We start from the raw sequence: 26944 nt of genomic DNA, 5'->3' as shown, positions 1-26944 counted from the left end.
GATTAATACAGTTAACGATCAGGGTGGGTGATAGCAAGTGAGAGATGACATTGCAAATAATAGTGAGTGAGCATGATATGAGGTGTGTTGTGCAGTAGAGATATAGGATGACAGAGGTATCAGAGAAAAGATAGTGGCATTTATGCTGGTGGAGTGGAAAAGGTCATTTACCTGGTTCTTACATAGCTGTGTATTCCTGCAAAAGCTGAAACTGCACTGACCAGGGTGGAACTCATCTTGTAGCCTCCTCTGCTGGACCTTGGTGATGAGGTCTGATGTCCAACCTCTGCACCACCCCAAATCACAGATTTGCATCACCTCCACGTCCCTGCCTTAAACAGGGGTACTTATTTTCCATATTCTGTCATGTCCCAGGCAAATATCAGGAGTTGTTCACAGCAGGTCCAAAATAATACTGCTTGTCAGGATGCTCAATGGGTTTTTGAAGACGGTGCTGTGACGAAGGATGCCTGGCAGTGGCGAGTTGACCCAGGTACAGAAAGTGATAGAATGGGGCTAAAGTCAGATGAAACGTTACCGTAGCAGCAGGGTAGGCCAATAATTTGGCGAGTTTGGTAAGATGTGGTAAGAAAGCCTTTGCAGTGTGTTACTTCTCCCTTTTTTCAGCCCTTCACTTTCCCCACTTCGGAGCCTGTCATATTCCCCTTTTGCTGCAACTCTTATTCCCTCTTTGCAGTTCCTTTCCAAGCCCCCACACCATTGCTTGCAGCCTCACTTTTCCCCTCTGCCTTGCTCAACTATGCTCTGGCCCTGGATTCGCTATCCCCTCCAAGTCTGGCAGCCTTATATTCATGCTGTCCTGAACCCTGGCATCTTCACTCTCAGTTTCATCACTCCCCTCCCTCCACAAAATGTCTTAGCATCTTGTTTTCCATACCCCTTAACTTCACGTGTCCCAGTAGCCTTACCATTTATATGCTGCTCCAGTCACAGGTTGTTTCTCTCTGTGTTTATCACTAACAGGCTCACTATGTGCCTATCAGCTGAAAATCCAAGTGAAAAGTAGCTTTGGATTGGAGGAGCGGCACTTCAGGTTCTATCAGCTTCACACGAGGGGAAACCCTTCTCTAACTGGTTGCTCCTATGATTGGAGTTTATGTGGAAGATTTGCCTGCAGTCCCTGTGTGTTTTGAGCATTTTAGTTAAGAAAGGATTTAATTTCTTTAGCAGTTCAAAAAAGATTCACTTGACAGATTCTTTTGATAAGCGGTCTGTCATATGATGAAAGGTTAAACAAGTTGGAGATGTGCCCATTGGACCTCAGAAGAATGAACGGTGATCTTGTTGAAACACAGAAGTTTGTGGAGGATCTTTCCAAAGGTTGATGCTGGAAGAATGCTTCCTCTAGTGGGAGAGACAAGAATGAGGAGGCACAATTTAAAAATAAAGGGTCTCCCATTTACAACAGAGATGAGATTTATTTTTCATCTGAGGGTCATGAGTCTGGAATTCTCTTCTCCCAGAAAATGGTGAAGGCAGATAATTGAATATTTTGAGGCAGGTATAGACTGACTCAAATGTTCATGCAGAAGTTAATATATTGAGTCTATGCAGCAAAGTGGAGTTGAGACCACAATCAGAGCAGCCATGATCTTCTCAATACTCCTACTCCTAATTCATATGATCCCATATTTATATGCAGCACTGCTTGCACTGAACTGGAACCTAAAACTCGTACCTGTTCAGTGGTGAGAGAGTTACTGACTGAGTCATGGAGGGGTGGGGTTGGTGGTGGTGGGGGGTGGAGTGCAAAGGAGCGAACAAGGAGATTTGTTGGGAGGCATAAAGGAAGATAACAGCAAAAAGGAGTGCAGCAAGAAAACCAGAGAAGATTGAGGAAAAACAAACACCTGTGAAATCCAGATTGTCAGGTAAAAATCTTTTAGTATTCATGTTAACCCATATAATATGTATTGATACATGCCAAATATTAAAGTTCTAAAATTAGAGCTCAATACAAGTTGAAAAGATCAGAGGGATAATTTTTATCTATAGGTGGGTACCATTACATTTTGAGCAAACTCAAGGGAAATTTATAAAACTGCACTGCAAGTAAAACAGGATAAATTTAGATTTTGTCTTACATTGTCTCTTTTTTGGCAGATGGGACTATGGGGCAACATAAAGGAGAAAAACAAAATACTCCTGTCTGATAGATGCCGGAAAATGTGACTAAAACATTAATAGCCCTGCAACAGAAAGTCTATGAATCCAATATTCCACTAGCTCTTAGAAGAAAAAAAGTATCTTGATAGGGATTTGAGCTAACCCAAAAGAAAAGACTCATGTTTGTAGTTTCAGTTTGTTGCAAAATGATCCCAAGCAACTACCTCATCTTGAATTGACACGTGATCAACACCTGTGATGATATTTGGGTACAGTAGTAGAGGGCAAAGTTTCAGATTCATTTCATACTCAGTTGGGTCGTCAGATGGCAAAGATGTACATGGTCAAGCTAAGTTAGACCCCCACTTCTGTATTTATTTTTTGTGACAGTTACTTTTTTTTTCTCATATCAATATGGACCAACATGTTAGCAAATTCTGTTATCACGCTTCCTGCTTAGTTCTAAACTTAATGCAGTAGTGGTATCATCAGTATCATTTTATTTTGAACTCTAGTGATTGTGATGAGGTCAGCCAGGTGGATCTCATATAATGAGTTCCCTGATTGGGGCTGTTAACCTGGTGCAATCAGGGAGACCTGGCTGACAGCCATAAACAGGAGTGTCTGAAGTTCTGTTCTCTGAGACCTGACTCCAAGGAAGCCAGGGCAGTGTCAAGTACTATGCACATGTAAATAAAGGGTGACTTGGTGAAGGGATACCGGCCTCTGTGGAGTTATTTCAGAATAATTACATCATAGATTTATGTATATAAAAAACTGGTCATGAGGCCAAGTATAAATAGATCTGGCAGAAACAGTGAGACTTGAATCACGAGCTAATTTAAAGAAAGTAACTATGAATTCAGTTTAAAGTAAAAAATAAACAAGGAGTCACCCACATTAGCAAGGATGTTATTAAACAGGGAATAGATACAATACACAAAATGAAACTGAAATGGCAAAATATAATGAAACTAAAAGCACTAAACATAAATTAGACTGCATCTGAATCTCAAACGAGGAATGCATTTCTGAAGGGATTTAGAAATCAGCAAATGAAAATATCCTGACTATCCTCAAAATGCTAAGAATAAATGACTTATTAAATTATTTGAACCAGTTAAGCCTCAACACTGAATAGTTACATTCTTTTTAAGCAAAGTTCTATAGAAAATTTCCTAACTGTTGCTGTCCTTATTTTACTGCCAAGTGTAGTAGTGGATGTATGTAGCTAACTGAATACAATGTATACTAGGGGTAATACTATGCATTATTTTAATGTGCGCATATGAAACAGTGAATACTCAAACATTGTGCCCTTTCTACAATTACTCTTGATACATCTAACCTATATGCATGACTAATTAACATTAAAAACATGCTTAAAGGCATTATTTGTTAAGATTATTACAGATTGAAATAGCTGCAATGAAAGTGAACTACTCCAGCAGAAGCTACGGGGCTTATGGAATTAGCCAACGTTTAATTAAATTGACTCATAAACAATAGAGATCACATGCAAATATAGCAATGTAAATCAATTTCCACAATAAAACTTCTCCAAGGATCTTACTGAAGTGGCTACAACTGGACAGGAGTAACTGCCATCAGTAGTTTTTAGTAACGTTACACTACATGACAGGATCCAAACTGAATGCCATTTAATGTTTTATATAACTAATGGCCAGAACCATGCTCCAAAAAGGATGCATGTAGCTACATCCTAGTATGTTTGACTCAGTATTCATAATTAAAATTCAAACATAGCATTGCATGATTGTACAGGAATATAATATTATAACCTGACACGTTTGGTCATCAGAAATTACCAGTGAAGATTTGAAGCAGCAGAATGCTGATCTATTCTCTCAATGACCTACACATAAAACAATTACCTGTTACAGTTAAAATTTTTCATTTTTTCAAAGTGTCAACTTGTCACCTCTTCACAAAACTAACTACAAAGACAGAGTAAAATGTGCGTCTACTTATGCCGCCAGAAATAATTAGTCTCACCGGCACTTTGTTTTTTTTTGTTCAAATTTATGTTTTAACTGGTTTCAAGGGCGCCATCAGCATGGGTTCCCACAGAATCACATCTAGTGAACTAAAAGTTTGGGTTTCCACATAGTTAGATCTTCTGAATTTCCAATTCTGATATGCATCGCAATAGCAGCAAAAGTCCGAGTGTTCACTGAGATTGGAACATCCAGGTCATTTTGTAATGGCCCTCACTATTTGAAAAGATGCTGACACTTGTTGAGCAAGTTAAGAATAAAAAAAGTTGGAGAGAGTTGCCAAGAAAGCAGCAAAATTTCCTAGCAAGAGTTTCTTAAATGTAGAATGGGAGGAAAGTGAAAAGTGCAATTTTATTATAACAATGGAACATCTTTTGTGAAGCATCCTTTTTAAGTAACTTTAAATAAAGTTATTAATATTCAGAGTTACTCTCTAAGTATATATGAAATCCAGCTTCTAAATGACCCCTAATTTCAGATCAGTTATTATCTTCACATTATATGCATACTTCATCATAATTCTTTTATCACAATTGAACTGTGATTGCCATCCATAGGTACATGCAGTCTGACTGCATACTTTGAGAGGCTTGGAAAAAGTAATAATCCCATCTTAAGTATTAGCTCATATGAATTATTTTTCTTTGAGGTAAAACATTGAGATCCATGTTGTTCATTCACAACTGGATTAAAATCTTACAACTATTTGGGTTTTTAGCAGATAATAAATACTGCACTGTGAAAATGAGTGACTGAAGCATTGATTATTGGAAGTGTTGGCTGATGCCTACAATGCAGTGACACTATTGCAATCTTTTCAGAAACTGGAACAGTTTGCTTATGACATTTTAAATATGGCAATTATTTCTACTCAGCAGAATTTAATCCTTTTCCCATCAAACTGCTTCGAAAGAGAAAGATAATGGTAGAGAGACAAATAAAATGCATTAATTGTTTCTATGCAGATGAAGTTGAGTGAACCTGCACTTGATTTCACATGATTTCACAGAAAAAGGTGATTACCACTGGAATGCAAGCAATGTATTCATGAGAAGATGGGATGACCTAATTTCTCTCTAATACAATTTGCACAATGATTACTCTCCCACAGCCAAATCGAATTAGAGCATTCTTTGCAAATCAACTCAAAACATATTCTGGTGATGAAAACAGCTTTTGTGTTCTATCAGTTAGGAAAAAAAAATCTAAATGCAGAGTTATGTAATTTTGAAGTGACCAGAGTTAATATAGAACTTTGTCATTCATTCTAACCTCAAACTGGTTTGTGCGAGATACAAGCTATTTCTGAAGCATTAATCTCATCACAGTTAATGGAAGAATTAATAATTATTTAAGGCCTGAAGAGTTATAATGCAAAGCCTCAATGAAATGTGAACATCTCCCCAAATTTGTTCTGCACACAAATTACAACATTAGCAGACTGATGAATATATACGCAGATACAATTAAAAGAAGATAATGCTAGAAACCAATGAGAAAATGAAATACAGAATTAGTTAGACAGCTGTTGTAAAAGGACACAACAGGCTAACAACTTGGGTGTTATTTTGCAATCTGCCATCCACATTTTCTAAGTGTATGCTCTTCAGGGGCTTACATAGCCTAATACATGCAAGGGGATAGTCATGCTCTGGCTTAACAAGAAGGGTCTTTCTTTTGATTCATTCATAGGAAGTCGGGTATCATTGGTTAGGTATCATTTATGGCCCATCCCTAATTGCCAAAGGGTAGTTAAGAATCAATCATACTGGTGAAATTAAATCTTCTTGTCAATACTGTTTCTGATGCCATGGCTTCCTAATGTAATGAGCATTTTATCTTCTTTAAAGGTAATTATTTTGTCATACTAGTGGTCCTTCCATGCTTTGTTGCTGTTCTGGAGGATTACTCCATTCATTGCAGCTTTAATGGAGGATTCCTGCACTTTTGTAGCTGTGAAGAAGAATCTCCCAGCTTTCTCAGAGGTAAGGGAGATTTCCCACCCTTGTGACTGAAATAGAGTCACTCAACTGAATTTGTGTCAGACTACAATTGTACACTCCTTGAAATTGCCCATCAGATTTAAATGAATAGGTTTACAATTTTCCCAGATTTCTACTCCCAGATTATGCAAGTTTCTCCGTTAGCTGTCATACTTCTGATTTCCTAGCTGTGCCTTGTGGTATCTGTATGCTATGGAGGAGGCACCTGAGTTGAACCGCAACTTACTTTATAAATTCTTGCCGTTTCACCCTGAATTGCCATTCTTTTAAACTTTTTAGCTTTGATGCATGCAATCTCCAATGTTTGTTCACTCAACATCTGAACTCAGACTCAGGACCATTGCCACAGATCACAAACTTGGAATGCAACCTGCAACATCAAGGGAGAGATAAAGGCTTCTGTTCTCGTGTGCTGTCATTGTTTGAAGTACAGGTATTCTTCAGTATTGAATGTTACCAAGAGATATTTTGGAGTTCACTAACATTAGTAATCAGCCAAACTTGTTTTCTTTCAGACTTCTGCATTATCTGCACATTTGCCTTGGTGGGACTGATGCTGCTAAATTAGATCATCAGAATTTACGTTGATCACCTGTTGCCGTCTTTATGTTGGCTCTTTATGGGCTTAAGTAGAAAACTCTGAGGGTAGCCACATTCAAAGAGAATTTTGTAAAGTATACAAGTATAATCTATTGCAACTCAGAAATGACTTGAGAGTTATAAGAATAGGCTCTACATTACTACAAATCTTTTGAGAGGAGCTATCCTCAAGTCTGTTTCCCACAGGATCTACTTTACTCTCTCACCAAGTCATCAAGATATTATCACAGTGGACAGTGCTTTTTGTACTCAATCCTCTCAGCCCCCTTAATATTCATATACAACAGATATATACTTTCATCTGGAATATATCAGAAAACTAAGCAAACATTTCAGAAGGATTGAAGGAAAGTTTGGTGATATTCCAATCAGAGAGATTGGAATCACAATCCATTTAATAGAAAATGGTTAATGATCTGAGAAAACTCACTCAAAGGGAATACAACAAAAGGATATGAGAAAGGTGGGATCATAAAAGACAGGGGAGAGATCAATGTAAAAGAGTAAATTGAAAAAGGGTAAGTTGAAAAAAAAACATGTTTTAGGAGTTTTGGATTGAAAACTGATTTTTTTAAACCATGGAGTTGTTAAACAAATCCTGGAGATAAGAAAAATCAGACCAACAACTTGCATTAACATAGCATCTTTAATATTGTAAGGAGATCTGCGGCGCTACCAAGTCGGTGCAGGGGAGACCATAAGATTTAGGCACCAGAATAGAATTTCATAAAAGTTTCAAAGGGAAGAAGGGTTAAGGGGTTTAGGGCAGAAATTTCAAAGAGGTTCTAGGTACGGAGTCAATGGCAGCAAAACTGTACGAGGACATATAGAATGGCTTGCACAGCTTGAGAAGCATATATGGCAAGTGCCTCGCTATTAGGTCAGAGGTTGGAATGGAAAAAAAGAGCCGTTTAATATCGAAAAAAACCCAGCAGAATGGGTTAACAGTTTGTCTCCATTTCCTGGCATCATCCAGTTGTGACGATACTATGGCTTTAAGAGGTGTATTTTGTCCTGGTTTTTATCTTGAAGAGGGGTTTTAAGGCAGAGGAGATGAGCTGTCTATTTAAATCCCTTAAAGTAACCAGGTAGTGAGGCCTCGGGTTTTTTAAAAGTTGAAACAATAGAAGCAACTTGAGTGGGTGGGGTGAAGCTCACACGTAACCAGGATTTTTAGTTTTTAATTTTCAGAAGTAGTAGTTACTGGGGTCTGGAAGCTGAGTGAAAGCTACAGTATATCTCTCCCTGCTAATTTCTCTCACTATCTCAGAGTTTTCTCTTGATGTTTTTCCTCTTGGGCTGGAGAACTGCCTGTGAGATAGTCTAATATTCTGAACTTGCCTTTTGACAAGGGTGTGTTTATGAGATGTTACTATATTGGAACAGTTACAGTTTAGTTTTAAAATAAACTATTATTCTGTTAATTTTTCAAACAGAGTTAAGTCATTCCAATTTCTTGTGTTTTGCTTAACGTTCAGTAGTTTGACCAACTGAATTGCATTTGGAATGCAACACCTTACACTTATGCCTAAAATAAGTAAAAATTAGGGTCTAGACAATCTTCTGAATATATTTCGAGGGGTTTTGCCCTGTCCATAACACAGTCAAACTGAGAAGCTGACTGGAGGACTGGTACGCCCTTCAACTCTGGGCTGCAGCCAAAGAGTGCTGACAGAGGCATTACTGAGACTCTGGGCATTATATCTGATCTCTATTAAAGCTGCCAATGAATTGTTTTCTCTGAATGTCAAATCAAACTGATTAAATAAATGCTTCAAGCTTATCAAATTTGTAAGACAAAACTAACAGAAAAGAAGTGACACCTTTTACATATTAAGCAAAATCTCATGTTTGAGAAAATTGATTTGGGGCATGCCTGCAATGTGGAAATAGTTTGGATTCAGCATATTAACCTAAGGAGGAACACCAATGCACTCACACCTAAAGCTCCTTGGATGACAAACTAAATAGAGATTAAAATTAAGCAGAAAAAGAGGGGTTATGACAAATTTCAAGTCCAGGATACAACTGAAACAGGCAAGATACATAGAGAGCAATGGAAAAACTGAAAAAGGCTGAGAATATAGGAAAAAAAGTTGGCAGCTAACATAAAAGGGAGCCGAAGATACTCTATAGGCACATTTTAATGACACAAATTTGTACGTAGAGAGTGTAATATCAAAGTTCACAGATGATATAAAACTAAATAGTAGCAAGTGTGACAATTGCAAACTTCAAGGAGGGGACAGACACACTAGGGAAATGGGTCGACATGGCAAATGCAATTTAATGAGGACTTGTGTGACATAATGCACATTCTGAGAAATGGAGAGGCAACGTAATCTAAAAGCTACAATTTTTCATCTTGGGGTGCATATGGTTGGCAGATTAAGCTGTAAGGAAAGTTATGTGAATAGTTGGTTTTGTTACCTCGACAAACACAAAAATAAAGGCATCATCTTAAATGTTTACAATTCTCTGATTACATTTCAACTGGAGTAGAGGGGTCATTTTACTGATAAAGCTCAGCAGTTCTCCAAGCATCTATGGAAAGACAAATTAACTCTTCTTCACTGGACTCGAAATGTTAACTCTGTTTTCTCTCCATATCTGCTGCCAGACCTGCTGAGTTTCTCCAGCAGTTTGTTTTTATTTGCTTCAAATCTCCAGAATCACATTTCTTTGTTTCATTATATCACTTCTACTAATATCAGTTTTTAAGTCCATATTTTGTTTTAAACCAAAATCAAATTCTCAAAGTGCTGTGCTGGCAATTGAAATTTATGCTATCTTATTTATTGGTCCAGCAGTCTGTGGTTTGCCAAGAAAACTGTCCAGATTCCAAATTCCTCAAAGCTTTTTCACCAAAGGGATACTTTAGATTTCTACAAGGAAAGCTGGCCGAGTCTAAATGATAGAGCTGCTGACCAAAAACTAACTGAGTTTACACTCACTCTCTCTCTCTCCAGGTACAATGGCCTCAAAAGGCATTGGCAATCAATGACTTCAATTTTGTCCGTGGTTATTCTTGGCAAGGTACTGAAGAGGTTTGCCATTACCTTCAGTAGGTGGCTCACAAAACGCGTGCACTCTTGCCACCTGCCATTGTTGTATAGCGGAATGATTTACAAGTTGCTTACAAAACAGTGTGGCCACATATTCTTTGACCATCAGAGATAAAAGATTTCTTACATACCACTAAGCAATGAAAATTAATTTTTACCTCATCGTTAAAAAAGAAAAACAATAATCTAAAAGAACAACATTTTATTCACTAGATTGGGATTTTAAAAAGATAGTTATGTGATTATAAGTACTGCAAACCGATTTCCAAGACCAAACAGATGCCTTGCCAAGGGTGATAGTAAGGATGCTAACTATTGAACACATTAATGTTGCAAATACACAGTACAGATATTTCTCCTATAACACAATAGTTGCATTCTTGTGTGACCTGGCACTGTAGAAAATCGCACTATAGAAAATTGCCATAGCAAATCATGTTATAGGGAAATTGCTATAGAAAATCGCTATACTGGACAGTAGAAAGTTCATGTTATCCAAACGGCATCCACTATTCATCAGTCGCGTTACAGCCAATTTGCTTTAAAGAAACACGCATTATAGCAGAAATACCTGTAATTTGATCGGACGTATTCAAAGTGCACTCAATATGGAAAGAATTCAAAGCCACGCATCTGTAAGTTACATGACTTTCAAAGCACTATACTCCAATATATTTTAAACATTTGTGCTACTAATTCACCTTTAATTAGAATGCAGTTGAGAGTCCTTGACTTGTCAGTCCATTAAGTTTGAAGTAATTTTTTGCATCCAAGGGCGCTGCAGCAGGTTTTCAGGGTTCTGTTATGATACCACCTCAAAAGCAGGGTTCTCAAAAATCCGCGAATGGTGTAGGATTAAAAAAAAACTGAGAACTTGATATCAAACGAGTATCAGTGCAAAATAAAAGATGAAATTACTTTGATTTCTCTAACCTGAATTTTGCCGAAAAATTTTAGAACATTCTAAACAATGACAAAAATGCCTTTGACAGAAAGAAGAAAGACTTTGATCAGAATCTTATGTTTGTTTGGTTAAGTCCAAGTTGTATTGTGTTTTTTGCAGGGTTTTTTGCTATGGATAGCGAGTTCTCTCATCATATCTCACCAAATTTCCACCCCATTTTACCATATGCTGTTTCCAGAACAAGTAGTCATTCAATGGATATCCACCAAAGGCTGGTACCCATCGTGCCCATGCTATCTTTGAATGGTGTAAGCGGACAAGCACTATCACAGTGGAACTACCCTGCACAATTGCTGATGTTTGCCTTGGACATGGCAAACAGGAGAATATCAGCATCCCGTTTTGCAGGCAAGGTAGTGGAAGTTCTGCTGGATGGGGTGGTGCCAACACAAAGCCTCCCTTTCCCCAAGGTCAGCAGTGGAGACTACAACACTGGACCATGCTGGCCTGGTTCAAAGTTGCCACACAGGTTAAAACAGTCTTAGCTTTCTGGTAGAATGTCTAGCGCGGTAGGAAGAAAGGCAAAGTCCTTCTGCACACCGGTAGAGTAACTGCAACCATTTTATCTCCAATGCCTCACATTCACTTTAAACTCTGCCAACGTAACATCCTCCTACTAAGGCTCATGTTCTCTCTCAGTATCACCTGTGACACATTCCCTCACTTGCTGTCACCCACTCCAACTACCACTAACCCTGCATGCCCTCTATGCTGTCTACTCACTTGGTCAGGACGCCTCTACACCTGCATCAAAAGTAACATTTGTGTCACCCACTTTCATCTCCCATAATAGCTGCCCTTTTCTCTCACTCCAGGAGGAAACCAACCAACAACTGCACAGAAAGATTCAATTTGGGACATGGGCTGCACGATATTCATCTCTTCACCTTTACGAGGAGAGAAACCAGAGTCTAACTGATCTGAGCTAGCCCTGGACCTATATCAAATGCTGGTCTTACAGTACTGAGAATCCTTCAGTGGAGGCCATCACCATGACTTGACTGATGCTTGGTGACAACCGTTACAAGTTTCCTGGCTTTATGTCTGTGCTAAATGAGATGAGGGGCAAAGCGAAAAAAAGGTAAGGTAAAGAAATAAAAGTCAGGGATGTTGTGAGCATCCAGATAGGCTCAGTCAGTGTGTGCTATAACAGCAAGCAAAGAGCTTGGAGATGTAGCGAGATCCAGTCCATGAGATGGGTGCATGTCCCTGAACACAAAATATCCTTGCTATTGCATTACAATGGTAGTTGCTAGTGAAGCCCAAGGTGTAAAAGCATCCTGTAAGTGAATCAAAGACATGCCATGATGGTTCTCAGAGGTTGACACATGTTGGGTGCCAATGTCCATGAACATGGGGTGCATATGGCCTGTGCCCATGCAAAGTACCTTGAAATACTGATGAGTGGTGTCCAACATGGAGGTTGTTTAGAGGAAACTGAAACTGACAGATGTTCGCTTTGGTTTCCTTATTGAGATTTCACAAAACTGAGCCTATTTGGCAAGCTTGGTAACAAGAAATAAGAATTTTAGAACTAGGAGTAGGCTAATTGGCCCCTCAAGCTTTCCTGCCATTTAACAAGATCAGCCTCATGCCTCAATGTCTCTTTTGTGCCAGCTCAGCATAGCCATCAAAACCCTGACTTTTCAAAATCTGTTTCCTATTCAAATACTTTGTGATCTAGCTTCCACAACACTCTAGAATCGGAAATTCCAGTAATTCACTATCTTTTATGAGAAGGAATTCCTTGGCATCTCAGTTTTAACTGACTATCCCCTTATTCTGGAACTACACCCTCTCGTTCAAGATTACCCCACTAATGAAAACATCTTTTCAATATCTATCTTGAACAACCCTTCTGAATCTTGTATGTTTCAATAAGATCATCTTCCATTCTTCTAAATAATAATGAAGAAAAGCTTAACCTATTTAACTGCTCTTGATAAATCAACCCCTTCATCCCAAGAATCAGCCTAGTGATTCACATTTGAATGGCCTCCAATGCCAGTATACAAAAGCAGAAATTGCTGAGACAACCCAGCAGGTCTGGCAGCATCTATAGAGAGAAAACAGAGTTAACTTTTCAGGTCCAGAGACCCTTCTTCGGAAACAGCAAGTTCTGCCAGACGAGCTGAGTTTTCTCAGCAATTTCTTGGTTTCTGATTTTCAGCATCTGCAGTTTGTTGCACTTTTTTGTACAATGCCAGTATATCCTGTTTTAGATAAGGGGACAAAAGTTGTACAGACTACTCCAGATACAGACTCACCACTAGCCTATATAGTGGTAACAAGACTTTGCTATTTTGAAACTCTAACACCCAAGCAATCAAGGCCAAAATTCAATTTGCCTTCTCAATTACTTGCTGCACCTGCTTGTTTTATGTCTCATTACAAGAACATGCGGATCCCTCCGGACTGCATTTTTTGGAGTATTTCTCCATTTAAAATATAGTCTTCCTTATGATTGGTATTACCAAAGAGCATGATCTCTCACTTTCCGACATTAAACTACATCTACCAAGTTTTTGCCCACTCACTCAACCTATCTAAATCACCTCATAGATTCCTTATGTCCTTATCACAAGATGCCCTCCCACCTATTTTTGCATCAGCAGCAAATTTGGATGCATTACACTTTGCCCTTTCCTCTTAGTCACTTATACTGACAGTAAATAATTAATGTCTTAAGATTGATCCTTGTGGGAATTCAATAGTTGCTTTTCTCCAATCTAAAAAAGACCTATTGATCTGACTCTTTGTCTTCTGTTAATTAATCCTCAATTCATGCTAATACATTATCTCAAGACCAGGAGCTCCTATATTGCGTAATAACCTTACTGAATGGCTTCTGAAAATCCAAATACACAATGTCTACTGGTGCCCTTTTATCATCTCTGCTCATTACATCCTCAAAGAACAATAGCAAGTTGTTGAGCAAGATCTTTCTCTCATAAAACTATGTACACTCTGAGATAACAAGGTGTAGGGCTGGATGAACACAGCAGGCCAAGCAGCACCAGAGGAGCAGGAAGGCTGACGTTTCAGGCCTAGACCCTTGTTATCTCAGATTCTCCAGCATCTGCAGTTCCTACTATCTCTGAAACTATGTAGACTCTGTTTGGTTGTGTTAAACTTTTCTAAATGTCATGCTATTTCTTCCTTAATAATGAACTCAGGAACTGGCCTACTGTTTTCTGCTTTCTGTCTCTGTTCCTTCTAGCAGTTTTTCAATGCACTGGAACCTTCCTGGAAACGGAGAATTCTGCAACTTTTCAATCAATGTCTCTACTATCTCTGGAACCATTTCTTCTAAAGGCTTTGGATGCCAGATCCTGGTGACTTGTTTGCCTTTAATCCCATTAGTTTGTCAAATACTTTGTTCCTCGTGAAAGAGACTATAACAAGATCTTTGCTCCCATTGGCACCTTGCTTATCTGTTAACTTGGCAATGTTTATAATGTCCTCCATTATGAAGACTAAAATATTTGAATTTCCCTGTTATGAATTCCCCAGTTGAATCCACTAAGGATCCCATACTTACTTTAGCCACTCTCTTTTTACATACCAATAGAAGCTCTTTATTTTTATATTTCTTGCCAATTACTTTCATAATCACTTTGCTCTCTTTATTGAGTTTTTACTCATCTGTTACAGGTTCCTAAAAAAATCCCAATCATCTTGCCCACTACTGGTTTTTGTCATTTTGTATGCCTTCATCTTTGACTAAATACTCTCCTGATTGTCTTTGTTGACAATGGGTTGTTCATCCTTTTCACAGAATCCTTCTTTAGGACCAAACTAAATTTCTGCTGAGCTTTATAAAATATTTGCTTAAATGTCTGCCACTGATCATCCACTGACTTTCCCCTTGGTTTGTTTTCCCAGCCTGCTTTAGGCAACTCTTTCTTCATTCCTCTGTAACAGCTCTTATTTAAGTTGAAGCCCTATTGGAAACCCAATTTGATCTCCCTCAAACTGAATTTGATATTTCACAAGGATAGGAGGCTGAATATTAATGAAGTGAGTTGGGATGTCAACAAGGCATTTAACGATCACAATTGTCTATCGGCAACTCATTGCTGCCGAGCATGAATCGCACCCTGCTGCTTGTGAAAAACATAAACGATGGCACAAGCTGTTCCAAATATCAAGATGGGCCTTGCTGTACTTTTTACCATTTCTGCTGCATATCTTGCTATACCCCAAGTCACTCAAATGCCTACACGATTATTTGATTTAGTGTTTTACCTAACCACCAGATAATTTCAAACATCTTACAGACAGTAAAGTATTTGTTGAAGTGTAGCTACCAATGTAATTTTGGAAACATGACAACTGATTTTGGAAAACAAACTGCAGAACAACATAATAATGACCTGATAATCTGCTTTTATGAAACTAATTAAGGGATAAATATTGGCCAAGATTCAGGGGATAACTCCCTGTCATTTTTAAAATAGCACCTTGGGATCTTTTACATCTATCCAAGGGGCAGAGACAGCCTCAGTTTATTGTCTCACCCAAAAGATGGTACTTCTAATAATACAGATCTTCCTCACTCAGTACTTCAGCTGAGTATCATCTTTGTGCTCTGGTGCACAACTTGAGCCTAGAACATTATACTCAGAAGCATTAGTGCTCCACGTTGAGCAATTGCTCGGGATTTTCTTTGACTTCCCACAATTTGGGTTGATGCACTGTATCCCAGGCTTGGCCTTCCCAGGGACCCATTTGCTCCAGAATTTTTTGTGGATCCGGCTTTGAGAATTTGCGAATACATACACTCAACCACAAATGACAAGCAGTACTGGCCAGACATCTGCTCAGTTTGAGACTTTAGCAGGTTGCTGACTGGGGATTTTGGCGATTGGAATATTTTGTGGAGGGGATCAGGATTCTTGGTTGAGCCAGAGATAGTAGGAACTGCAGATGCTGGAGAATCTGAGATAACAAGGTGTAGAGCTGGATGAACACAGCAGGCCAAAATGCATCAGAGGAGCAGGAAGGCTGACGTTTCGGGCCTAGACCTTTCTTCAGAAATGGGGGAGGGGAAGGGAATTCTGAAATAAATAGGGAGAGAGGGGGAGGCGGATAGAAGATGGATAGAGGAGAAGATAGGTGGAGAGGAGACAGACAGATCAAAGAGTCGGGGATGGAGCCAGTAAAGGTGAGTGTAGGTGGGGAGTTATGGAGGAGATAGGTCAGTCCAGGGAGGACGGACAGGTCAAGGGGGCGGGATGAGGTTAGTAGGTAGGAGATGGGGGTGCGGCTTGAGGTAGGAGGAGGGGATAGGTGGGAGGAAGAACAGGTTAGGGAGGCGGGGACGAGCTGGGCTGGAATTGGGATGCGGTAGGGGGAGGGGAGATTTTGAAGTTTGTGAAGTCCACATTGATACCATTGAGCTGCAGGGTTCCCAAGCGGAATATGAGCTGCTGTTCCTGCAAGCTTCAGGTGGCATCGTTGTGGCACTGCAGGAGGCCCAGGATGGACATGTCATCTGAGGAACGGGAGGGGGAGTTGAAATGGTTCGCGACTGGGAGGTGCAGTTGTTTAGTGCGAACCGAGCATAGGTGTTCTGCAAAGTGGTCCCCAAGCCTCCGCTTGGTTTCCCCGATGTAGAGGAGGCCACATCAGGAACAGTGGATGCAGTATACCACATTAGCAGATGTGCAGGTGAACATCTGCTTGATGTGGAAAGTCTTCTTGGGGCCTGGGATGGGGTTGAGGGGGGAGGTGTAAGGGCAGGTGTAGCACTTCCTGCGGTTGCAGGGAAAAGTGCCGGGTGTGGTGGGGCTGGAGGGGAGAGTGGACGGACAAGGGAGTCACGAAGAAAGTGGTCCTTCCGGAAAGCAGATAAGGGTGGGGAGGGAAAGATGTCTTTGGTGGTGGGGTCGGATTGCAGATGGCGGAAGTGTCGGAGGATGATGCGTTGGATCCGGAGGTCGGTGGGGTGGTACGTGAGGACGAGGGGGATTCTGTTTTGGTTGTTATTGCGGGGAGGGGGTGTGAGGGATGAGTTGCGGGAAATGCGGGAGACACGGTCGAGGGCATTCTCTACCACTGAGGGGGGGAAGTTGCGGTCCTTGAAAAACGAGGACATCTGAGATGTATGGGAGTGGAATGCCTCATCCTGGGAGCAGATGCGGCGGAGGCGAAGGATTTGGGAATAGGGGATGGCATTTTTGCAGGAAGGTGGGTGGGAGGAGGTGTATTCTAGGTAGCTGTGGGAGTCGGTGGGCTTGGAATGGATATTGGTTTCTAGGTGGTTGCCAGAGATGGAAACAGAGAGGTCCAGGAAGGAGAGAGAGGTATTAGAGATGGTCCAGGTGAACTTAAGGTTGGGGTGGAAGGTGTTGGTGAAGTGGATGAACTGTTCGAGCTCCTCCTGGGAGCACAAGGCAGCGCCGACACAGTCATCAATGTAACGGAGGAAGAGGTGGGGTTTAGGGCCAGTTGGTTGAGCCAGCAGCTTGGGGTGGGCTGGGGGTAGGCTTCAGGCAGGTCAGGGGTGAACAGCAAAGGCCAGGGATCAAAGAAGATTGGAGAGCGGGCGATTCCAGATAGGTTTGGATAAAGGATTTCCAATCTGTATCTTGAATGTGCTGACAAAGTCGCAGTGGAAGCGAATGCAGTTCAGATACTGCAAAAGCTAACAACTGAAGATGTTGAAACGGTGGCTGTACTTAAAGCGAATAAGGTCACCAGGTTCAGACGCATACCTGAATTCTGAGGGAAATAAGCGTGGAAACCGCAAAAGGTACTGGTCTTAATCTTTCAATGCTCCAACAAATTTCTGAAAATATTAGGATTTGATTGCAAGGGAGTTGTGTAACTTGGAAATTGAAATAAATTAGTGTTAATAAAGAGGTGTTATGTAAAAAATTAACCGGATTGAAAGTTAATAAGTCCTTTAAACTGAAAAAAAGCTACATCCCTGAGTATCCTGAAGGAGGTGGCTAGAGAGATAGTAGATGCTTTGGTAGTTATCTTTCAAAACTTCATCGATGTGGAAAGATTCCTACAAACCAGTAAGAGCTAACACTATTTAAGATGGGAGAGAGACAGAGAGAGAACAGAGAATTACAGACTTGTTAGGTTCATGAAAATGTTAGAATCTATTATAATGGATATAAATAATAATAGAACGGGGCAGAGTCAACACGGATTTACGAAAGGGAAATCACGTTTGACAAATCTGTTAGAGTTTTTTTGACAATGTAGCACAGATTAGGAACAAACAGTGAATGCGGCAGAATTGGGTTTTCAGAAGGCTTCACACAAGATATTCCTATTCCACAGAAGGTGTCAGTAAACAAAATCAGAGCGTATGAGATTAGATTACGAATTGTGAAGAGAGGAAACAGAATAGGAATAAGTAGTCATTTACAAGCTGACTAGCTGCTATCAGTGGGGTACTGCAAGATCAGTGCTGGGGCAACAGCTCTTCACAACCGGGGAGTCAGGAGGTAAGTTACTTGCCACAATGTTCCTAGCTTCTGACCTGTTTGTGGAGCCACTGTGTTTATGTGACAAGTCTAGTTGAGTTTCTGGTTAATGGTTACCCCCAGGATGTTGCTAGTGGGGGATTCAGTAAGTGATGTGAATATAGGGGCCAATGTAATATTTTCAAATTTGCTGATGATACAAAACTAGGTGAGAATATAAATTGCAAGGAGGATGCAAAGAAGATTTGGACAGGATAAGTGAACAAGTTAGAACAGAATGAAGGGAATAAAATGTGAATGTGTAAAGTTATCCACTTTGGAATAAGTAAAAAAGTCAGTATGTCATAGAATCATAGAACTGCATGGCACAGGACGCCATTCAGCCCATGTTTCTGACACAGGCTCTCTGAGTATTTTAACTTTGTGCCGATCTCTATTACCCTGTACATTCCTCCTATTTAAATAATGATCCAAAGTCCTCTTGAATGCCTCACTTGAACCTACCTCTTTCACATGTCCAGACAATGCATTCCATAACTACTTGTTGTGTGAAAAATATTTTTCTCATCTCACATTTTCTTTATTTGCAAACAACTTGAAGCTGCGTCCTCTGGTTCACCATTAGTTTATAAGTGGGAAGTTTTTCCCTGTACAATCTGTCCAAATCCCCCATGAGTTAGAAACCTTGTATCAAGTCTCCTCTTAGCCTTCACCTCTCCAAGTAATAGTGAGGAAGGATTGGAGATGTTATGACAAAAATGTCTCATTCCTGGAATTATTCCTGTAAACCTTTTCTGCACTCTTTCCAATGCATATCATATCCTTTATATGGCAAGGTGTCCAGAACACCAACTAAGGCTTAACCAACTTCTTGGATAAATTCACCTTAACATCATTGCTCTTATGGTCTATGCCATGATTTACAAAACTTAGAATCCCATATGTGGTATTAAGAGCTCCATCTATCCAAATAGATAGATAATGCAACTAGATAGTTGTGAAAATGTATTATAATGATATGATAACAGGATAGTTAGAAAATAATGGTAGATGTGGACAGAGTGAACATGTATTCACAATGCCGCAGGATAATATGGTGGCTCAGTGATTAGCACTGCTACCTCACAGCACTAGGGACCCAAGTTCAATTCCAGCCTTGGTCATGGTCTGTGTGGAGCTTGCATGTTTCCCTGTGTTTACATGGGTTTCCACCAGGTGCTGCAGTTTCCTCTCGTAGTCCAAAGATGTGCAGGCTAGGTGGATTAGCCGTGGTAAATTGCCCCATAGATCCCAGGTATGTACAGGCTAAGTGGGTTAGCCACAGTAAATGCAGGGTGCGGGGGTTGGGTCTGGGTGGATACTCCCTGGTAGGTCAGTGCAGACTTGATGGGCTGAATGGTATCGTGCCACAAGTATTCCATCGCACTCCTGACTTGCGCCTTCTAGATGGTGGGCAGGCCTTGGGGAGTCAGGAGGTGCTTCACTTGCCGCAATATTCCTAGCCACTAACCTGTTCGTGTAAGCACTGTGTTTATGTGACAAGTCCAGTTGAGTTTCCGGTTAATGGTTACCCTCAGGATTTGATAGTGGGGGATTCAGTCATGTTGGGCACCATTAAATATCAAAGGGCAGTGGTTAGATTGCCTCGTATTGGACATGGTCATTGCTTGGCATTCATGTGGCATTGTGTTACTTGCCACTTGTCAGCCCTAGTCTGGATATTATCCAGATCTTGTTGCATTTGAATGTGGACTGCTTCAATATATCCGAGTAGTCACAAGTAGTGCTAAACATTGTGCAACAATTGTTGATCATCCCTATTTCTGACCTTGTGACAGGGGCAAGGTCATTAATGAAGCTGTTGAAGATGGGTGGGCCTAGGACATTACCCTGAGGAACGCCTGCAGAGATGTCCTGGGGCTAAGATAACTGGCCTCCAACAACTGCAACTATCTTCCTACGTGCCAGCAGATTTTTCCCCCTGACAGCCATTGATTCCAATTTTCCTTGATGCCAAGGGGTGTCACTCTTACCTCACCTCTGGAATTCAGCTCTTTTGTCCACATTTGAATCAAGGCTGTAATCAGGTCAGGAGCAAACTGGGTGTTCCTCCACAGTTTATTGCTAAGCAGGTGCTGCTTGATAGCACTGTTGATGACACCTTCCATCACTTTACTTTCTTAAATGTTAGCAAAGGTTATACTTGGTTTCTTTCCAGCAAACATCTGCATTCACTCAATGCTGTCTTCTTTAGTTAATTTTTCTTTGTGAGACCCTTAAATAACTAACTAGCACAGTTTACTCCTCAACATGCGTTCCTTAAATGCATGCATTCAATTGCACTGTCAGAGATCTTCCTCTCTGACACCTCAAAGCCTTCTGTTTCTGGAACTTTCTTGCTAACTTCTAAGCCGTCAGCCTTCTTCTTGCCCTGTCTGTTCTGGAGACTGTTAAGTTGTACAACCAATATCACAAGCCTTTTCTCCCTGAATGACTGCTTTTCTCTAATGAAAGAAACTTGCATACTCACTAACCAGCTGGCTGGTTATCTCTTTCTAAAAGGATTGCTTCTGTCTCACTGCATCATAGGACTCTTGTTGCTTGGGAACAGTTCAACTTCTTTCCTGTGCTCTACCCTTGCTTTCTGAAATACTGAACTTTTCTCCACAAGGGCTTTTTTTTATAGCCTCTTTTAAATTCATGTAAACACAGTTCCAGACAAACTGGCACAACTCTCAGAACTCAAAATGAAACTAAAACTAAGCTACTCCCTTCTTAACTTAAAGCTACGCATGGCTGTGTCCAATTTCAGAGTTTCTAAATAGTATTTCATGAACTTTCATAAAGTAACCTAGTTCTGTTTCAATCATGAAATTTATGAGACTATGTTTTGGGGGTGTCTCTTTGCATTTAGAATAAAATGAAGGTGCCATGAGATATGTGAGAAATATGCCTCTGTGGATTGATGGTGAAAGTTTAAAAGGAGCCCAGAATGAGTCATTGGGAATAAGGTACAAAGTATTTCCACTTAGCAGCAGTGGATCAACGGTCTCCAAAATCTCAGAAAGCTGTTGAGAAAATGAAGTTATAAACAGTTTGGTTTCAAACGTTTAGTTCCATGTTGAAAGAAAATTTAGTTCCCAAGCATAATAATTAATTTCTTTTGATATAGGGCTGCCTTGATTCATGATACCAAGGAGCTAGGCTTTGGAATGGGAAGGCACACTATAATATTGGGTTCCAAGCTTTCATAAAATATCCCTGTAAAGCATAGTCAAGATGGTCTGCTCGGGTCTGAAAGGCAGAATAGGTACAGGCCCAAAGTTTCTACGGTTCAGTGCCCAGATATAGGTGGATGCTTATGCCCAGATTGAAAAGATGACATTTGTCAAGTGTTAATCAAAGCTGGGAGATTTGCCTCACTTGACAAGAGTAAAAATCTCTTGGAATATTCTTACTGTGACAAACAATTCTGGGTTAGAAATTATGTGGTTGAGAAAGAAAAATCACAGAAGTGAACTATTGGGAGATAAGAGTCATTTTGGACCGAGTGTTTACTTAATTAACTGTATTCTGTTTTGAGGTTTAAAGGGTAAATTACCTGTAAAGACATTTAATAATGCTTCAAGTCTTTTATGAGAGCAAACATCTTAAGGTGTGAAATTCTGTTGCAATATTCTTTCAGTTATTGACTGGAAATTTGAATTTTATTTCAAAAGTATCAGTACAGTGTTCATAACAACTCCTCCTGCAAAACATTAGACTAAATTAAAAATCCAGTCACAAGATGACAGAGCTAATTAGTCTTTATAGCTATAGCAAAATCTTAAGCCCTCAACTGGAGTTACTTTCATGTGTTTCACAGGGTAGTTTAAGTAATTAAATTATGTTACATCAGTTTTCCTCCTACTTACCAATTCCACTCATACAAAAAAAACACAAGTGGAATAAAATTACATCCAGATATTCCCTTAAATAAATTCATGGAAGCTAAATTGAAAAGTCATTGAGGTACCAGATGAATCCCAATCATTGTAACAATAGTTTCATCATGTGTTTTGCCCGTCAGCATTTTTTTAAAAATTTCCCTTCCATGAACAAACTAGCTCACACCAAGATGACTGTTCCTCAACCAAAGCCATTGATAAGTAGTATCGATTAAAAAACTTGTTGCTGACTAAGCAACTTATTAGCCGAGAGAATGAACTCAGCTGAAATTGAATTGAACCTAAATTGAGGTGTCATCTTGTGCTGGACCCAATGAGGTTTGTTGCAGGACAAGGGCAAATTGAGCTGTCTCAACATTAAGGCAGAGCTGGTAAGCTGTGGTGTAAGTCATGGCCCTATAGGTAGGTCACTGTTCATGTGTGGGGCAGCCTAATAGGTCAATTTAGATGCTCTCTCGTGACTGGTCTAGAAACAGTGGCAACTGCCATCAGCCTACAGGTTTAACATAGAGTGAAGGGCATTCGCATTTTGTTAAGATAGTGGAAAATATGGACCATCAAATCTGATCATTAAACCCGAAATCTTAAACAGATTTTAGAAAGAAAGAAACATGGACCTGATCGTGGGCCTCACAAAGTTTGCCTCAAACTGTCTAAGCTAAAAATATGATTTGAATCTAAAGACATTGAAACCAGACAACCAAGTCAGCATCAAGACATTCACAACTTGTGTTTTAATTCACATTTATTTGATAATTTCACATATTCAGAGATGAATTACATGACTGCCAGTCAGCCGACTTGGACAGGCACACTCGGGATTATACGCTGAACTATGGTTCAACAGCTGCTTTTCAACATCAGAACAGAGATAATCAAAATAGATTTGTAAGCAAGAACTTGGAAGATTCTCTCTCTCACCCTGCCTGTTTTCATCATCATTCAAAAAAAAGTCCCTGTGAGAAAGTAAACTGGGGAAACAACCACTCTACAAAAACTCAAGGATATCTACAAAACTCAGCACTGCTGAGGATACTTGTCAACAATTAAGCAACTGTGTCTCAGGTTCAAAATTTAATTCTTCAGGACGGAAAGCATATAAACTATGTATCCGTTATCCTACTTTCCTGTACCAGACAGTCTCCCTTTTAAACTTTTTATTTTGTGTTTGTATGCTTGATGTCACATTTTTACTATTTTTCCATGGGGATGGTAGAGAATAAAATTCCTCTTTCTTTCACTGAAGGAAACCTTGGTAATTAGCTCCTTAATTTTCTTGTGAACTATATTTCAAGTGAAGTGTGATAGCTCTGTGCTAAAAAGAAATAAAAACATGTGTTGTGACGAATCAAGAGGGGATTAAAAAAAGGGGAGTCAATTCCTTCTCTACATGTAGTTGCAACAACAAACACAATAAGCAAAGCCAAAAATCTTAGACCCAGCTTTCAGGTGATAACCTTAAAAGTCCCATGAGGTTTGGCTGCTGGTCTGAAGAAGTGGATTGAAGCAGGCAACTTGCCACTGCAACGGATCAAACCAGTTTCATTCCATATCTACAGACACTTAATGTATAGTGCCATATGATATGGCATTTTGGCCACAGAACGAGCACCACCTACATTCTGACTTATTGGGTGTTTAAGCATCTGTTTTACGCATATAAAGTGACCATTATCTTTCTGCATTTCTGAGAATTTCACCTCACGTAAATGGAACTGTTAGCAGGAACAGAGTGGTTTTGTGGATTGCAAGCACAAACCAACATATCATTAAAAGTGGCCTCACAAGTTGGTAATGTTTTAAATGCAAGACAGTCCCAATATGTTATACTTTACATCAGGAAAGAACAAAATATCTTTTGCATCAAACAACAACCCATGCTGGATCTATAAAATCAGAGGAAGGATATACTCACCTCTGATACCAGCAAGCAAACTTGCTAACATTTGTTGTCAAGATTTTCACATGAACAATGATTAGTTCCAACTGTTGGATAGTCATACAGCATGAAAACAGACCCTTTGGTCCAATCAGTCCATGCTGACCATGTTCCAAATTAAACTAGTCCCACCTGCCTGCGCTTGGCCCGTTTCCTTCCAAACATTTCCAATTCATGAACTTATCCAAATGTCTTTTTTATGTTGTAACTGTACTTGCATCCACCACTTTCTCCGGCAGTTCATTTCACACACAAACCACTCTCTGCATAAAAAAAAAAGCTGCCACTCATGTTCTTTCTAAATCCTTCTCTTCTCACCTTAAAAATGTACTCTCTAGTTTTGAACTCCCCCACCCTAGGGAAAAAACCCTTGTCATTCACCTTATCTACATCCGTCACGATTGTATAAACCTCAATAACCTCCTACATTCCAGTGAAAGAAGCCCCAGTCCTTCCAGTCTATTTTTATATCTCAAACCTGCATTCCTGGTGACATCCTGGCAAATTTTTTCTGAACCTCTCTAGTTTAGTAATATCTGTCCTATGACAAAATTATCAGAACTGCACACAGTACTCCAGAAGAGGCTTCACCAATATCTTGTACAATCTTAACACGACATCCCAACTCTGACACTCTGTGACGCAAACTTCAAAGAATTATGTACCTGAACCCCTAGGTCTCTCTGTTCTACAACACTACCCAGGGTCCAACCAGTAATTGTGTAAATCCTGTCCTTGTTTGTATTACCAAAACTCAATACCTCTCATTTATCCAAATTAAAGTCTTTCTGCCACTCCTAAACCCATGGACCCAATTGATCAAGATCTCTTTGTGATCTTAGATAATCTTCACTGACCACCATACCACCAATTTTAGATGGAATGCAGCAAATGACAGCCTGACTGGTAGATAATGCCTTCAGAGACAAGTGGAAAACACTAACACGAGAGAGAAAAAAAGAAATCTCCCTTTTATAAAATTCTTGTTTGTACATTTTAGTCAACTGCTGTGACTTTGAGCAAGTAAATTAAATAAGTTACATGGGGGAAATTACAATCTGTAGTTGAAGGCACTTACCGCTGGTACAAGCAACTTTTTAACTTCCTCCACTGCCCTCTTTAGCTTTATTTCTGCTCTGTTCTGAGCATCTTCCACAGTGATTAATACATGCAAGTCTTCATTTAGGTGTTCCCAGTTGGGTTTGCCTCTATTTTGTTCCTCCTGTAACACCAACAGGCCAAAAAAGGGTTTAAAAATCAAAAACAAAACAGAAGTCAGTCTTTTTATTTATGGTTTTTTCATGCCCAATTAATTCTAGTTCCACTAAAAAGATGAACATAGATCATTTTTCAATGCTGCTACCTACGGTATTCTGTAATTGGTCACATATAACGAATCCCACAGGAGTAACCCATGAAAATATATCCTGTGCTTGGAACCTTCTTCCAACTTCCAAGGTCACAGGTAGAGAAAAGATGATCCTACAACTCAATAGTATAAGACGCGGAAGCATTAAAATGCATCACCAAGTTTAGGATGAAATGCATGCATTCACATTTCTAAACCTTTGCATGTGCTTCCATCATCTCCACACAAATTACCACTTTAAATAATCCATGATGCAACGTTTCCCACAAGAAATATCTGTGTCAGAAGCCTTACTTAATCTGTGTGTATGATAAGCCATTCATTTAAAATAACTACACTTTACTTCTGTTGGAATTATTGTGAAAGATTGTTTATTTTGATTTGGAATGTTTTCACTCCAGTCAATTTGTTATAAAACATAATCCTTCGCCTTGTTAAGGTCTAATAATGTCCCAGTTGACCAATTGAAGATTCAGTTATTCTGGAACTTAAATGTTTTGAAATTGATGTTAACGTAAGCTTTCAGTTCCGTTTTGAGTTTCAGATGATTTTATATCTGAAATTAAAATTTTCTTTTGTGCATTAAAAATGACTGCATGGTATGATCAAAACCATATTGCAAGGATGCAGGAGATAATTTTTCTTATCATATGATTTAATTTTCTCTTGTTCACCTATTTTTACTACTGTAGAGCATTCAGCAAATGGAAAGTGTTGTCCAAAATGTTCATTCTGAATTTTGATAATAATTCTATATTTCAAGTAGGGAGACTGAAGCCCAAACAAACTTGTGAACAAAATTCTGCTCCGACATCTCATGAGATGGTACTACTCCGCAGGGCTCTGCAGAATGTCGGTGACAAATGATACAGGGGACTGTACTGGACTGCAATGTGACTTCTGTCATTCCCTTGTGTCAAATCTATTTAGGCTCCTTTGGCTGATTAATGAAGTTGGCAGTCAAGAAAAATGAATATTTTACACATACTTATTTAACCAATCCAAAAATTACTACCATGACTTTGTGATTTGTATAAAATATTGATTTCTCAGTTATGTCTTGACTTCTGGGATCATAAATTATATATTAATTAGTAATTTGTCAAATTACAGTAATAATTTATGGAAATAAATACAATTAGGAGAAATTATCCTTAACCTAATAATAACCTTGCTGTTATAAATTATTGTGCCCACTCATTTCTTGCTAATGGAAAGGTAGGCACTAATGAATGAAAGTAATAAATGCTGTAATATATGCACCTTTTCTTTATATAATTCTAAGACATTAGCAGGGTATCAATGGAAACCAGAGAAAGTTCAGAACTTTTTCATTTAGAAAACTGTCATATCTGTTATTACATGTGTTCCGGCAATGCAAATTGGCTATAATGCTACTGACAAACCGGAGAACGCTATTTCAAAAACACAAATTTGTGTTGGCTACAACTTGATTCCATCGTTGCG

The 26944-nt window shown here is 39.5% G+C and overlaps 1 protein-coding gene across 1 annotated transcript in view; it reads right to left on the bottom strand.

Annotated features, from left to right (window-relative positions):
- The window catches only part of LOC109932738 (protein quaking-like), a 464330-nt gene that overhangs the window by 129025 nt on the left and 308361 nt on the right, over positions 1–26944 (bottom strand). Inside the window, exon 5 of the mRNA XM_048600943.1 lies at positions 25187–25330. Within this exon, the coding sequence (XP_048456900.1) occupies positions 25187–25330 (144 nt within the window). The remainder of the gene's footprint in view (positions 1–25186; positions 25331–26944) is intronic.

Source organism: Rhincodon typus, chromosome 9 (assembly GCF_021869965.1).
Source record: "Rhincodon typus isolate 14 chromosome 9, sRhiTyp1.1, whole genome shotgun sequence".
NCBI lineage: Eukaryota > Metazoa > Chordata > Chondrichthyes > Orectolobiformes > Rhincodontidae > Rhincodon > Rhincodon typus.
The sequence above is the reverse complement of the archived record's forward strand: the minus strand, read 5'-3'. Positions and strand labels throughout refer to the sequence as shown.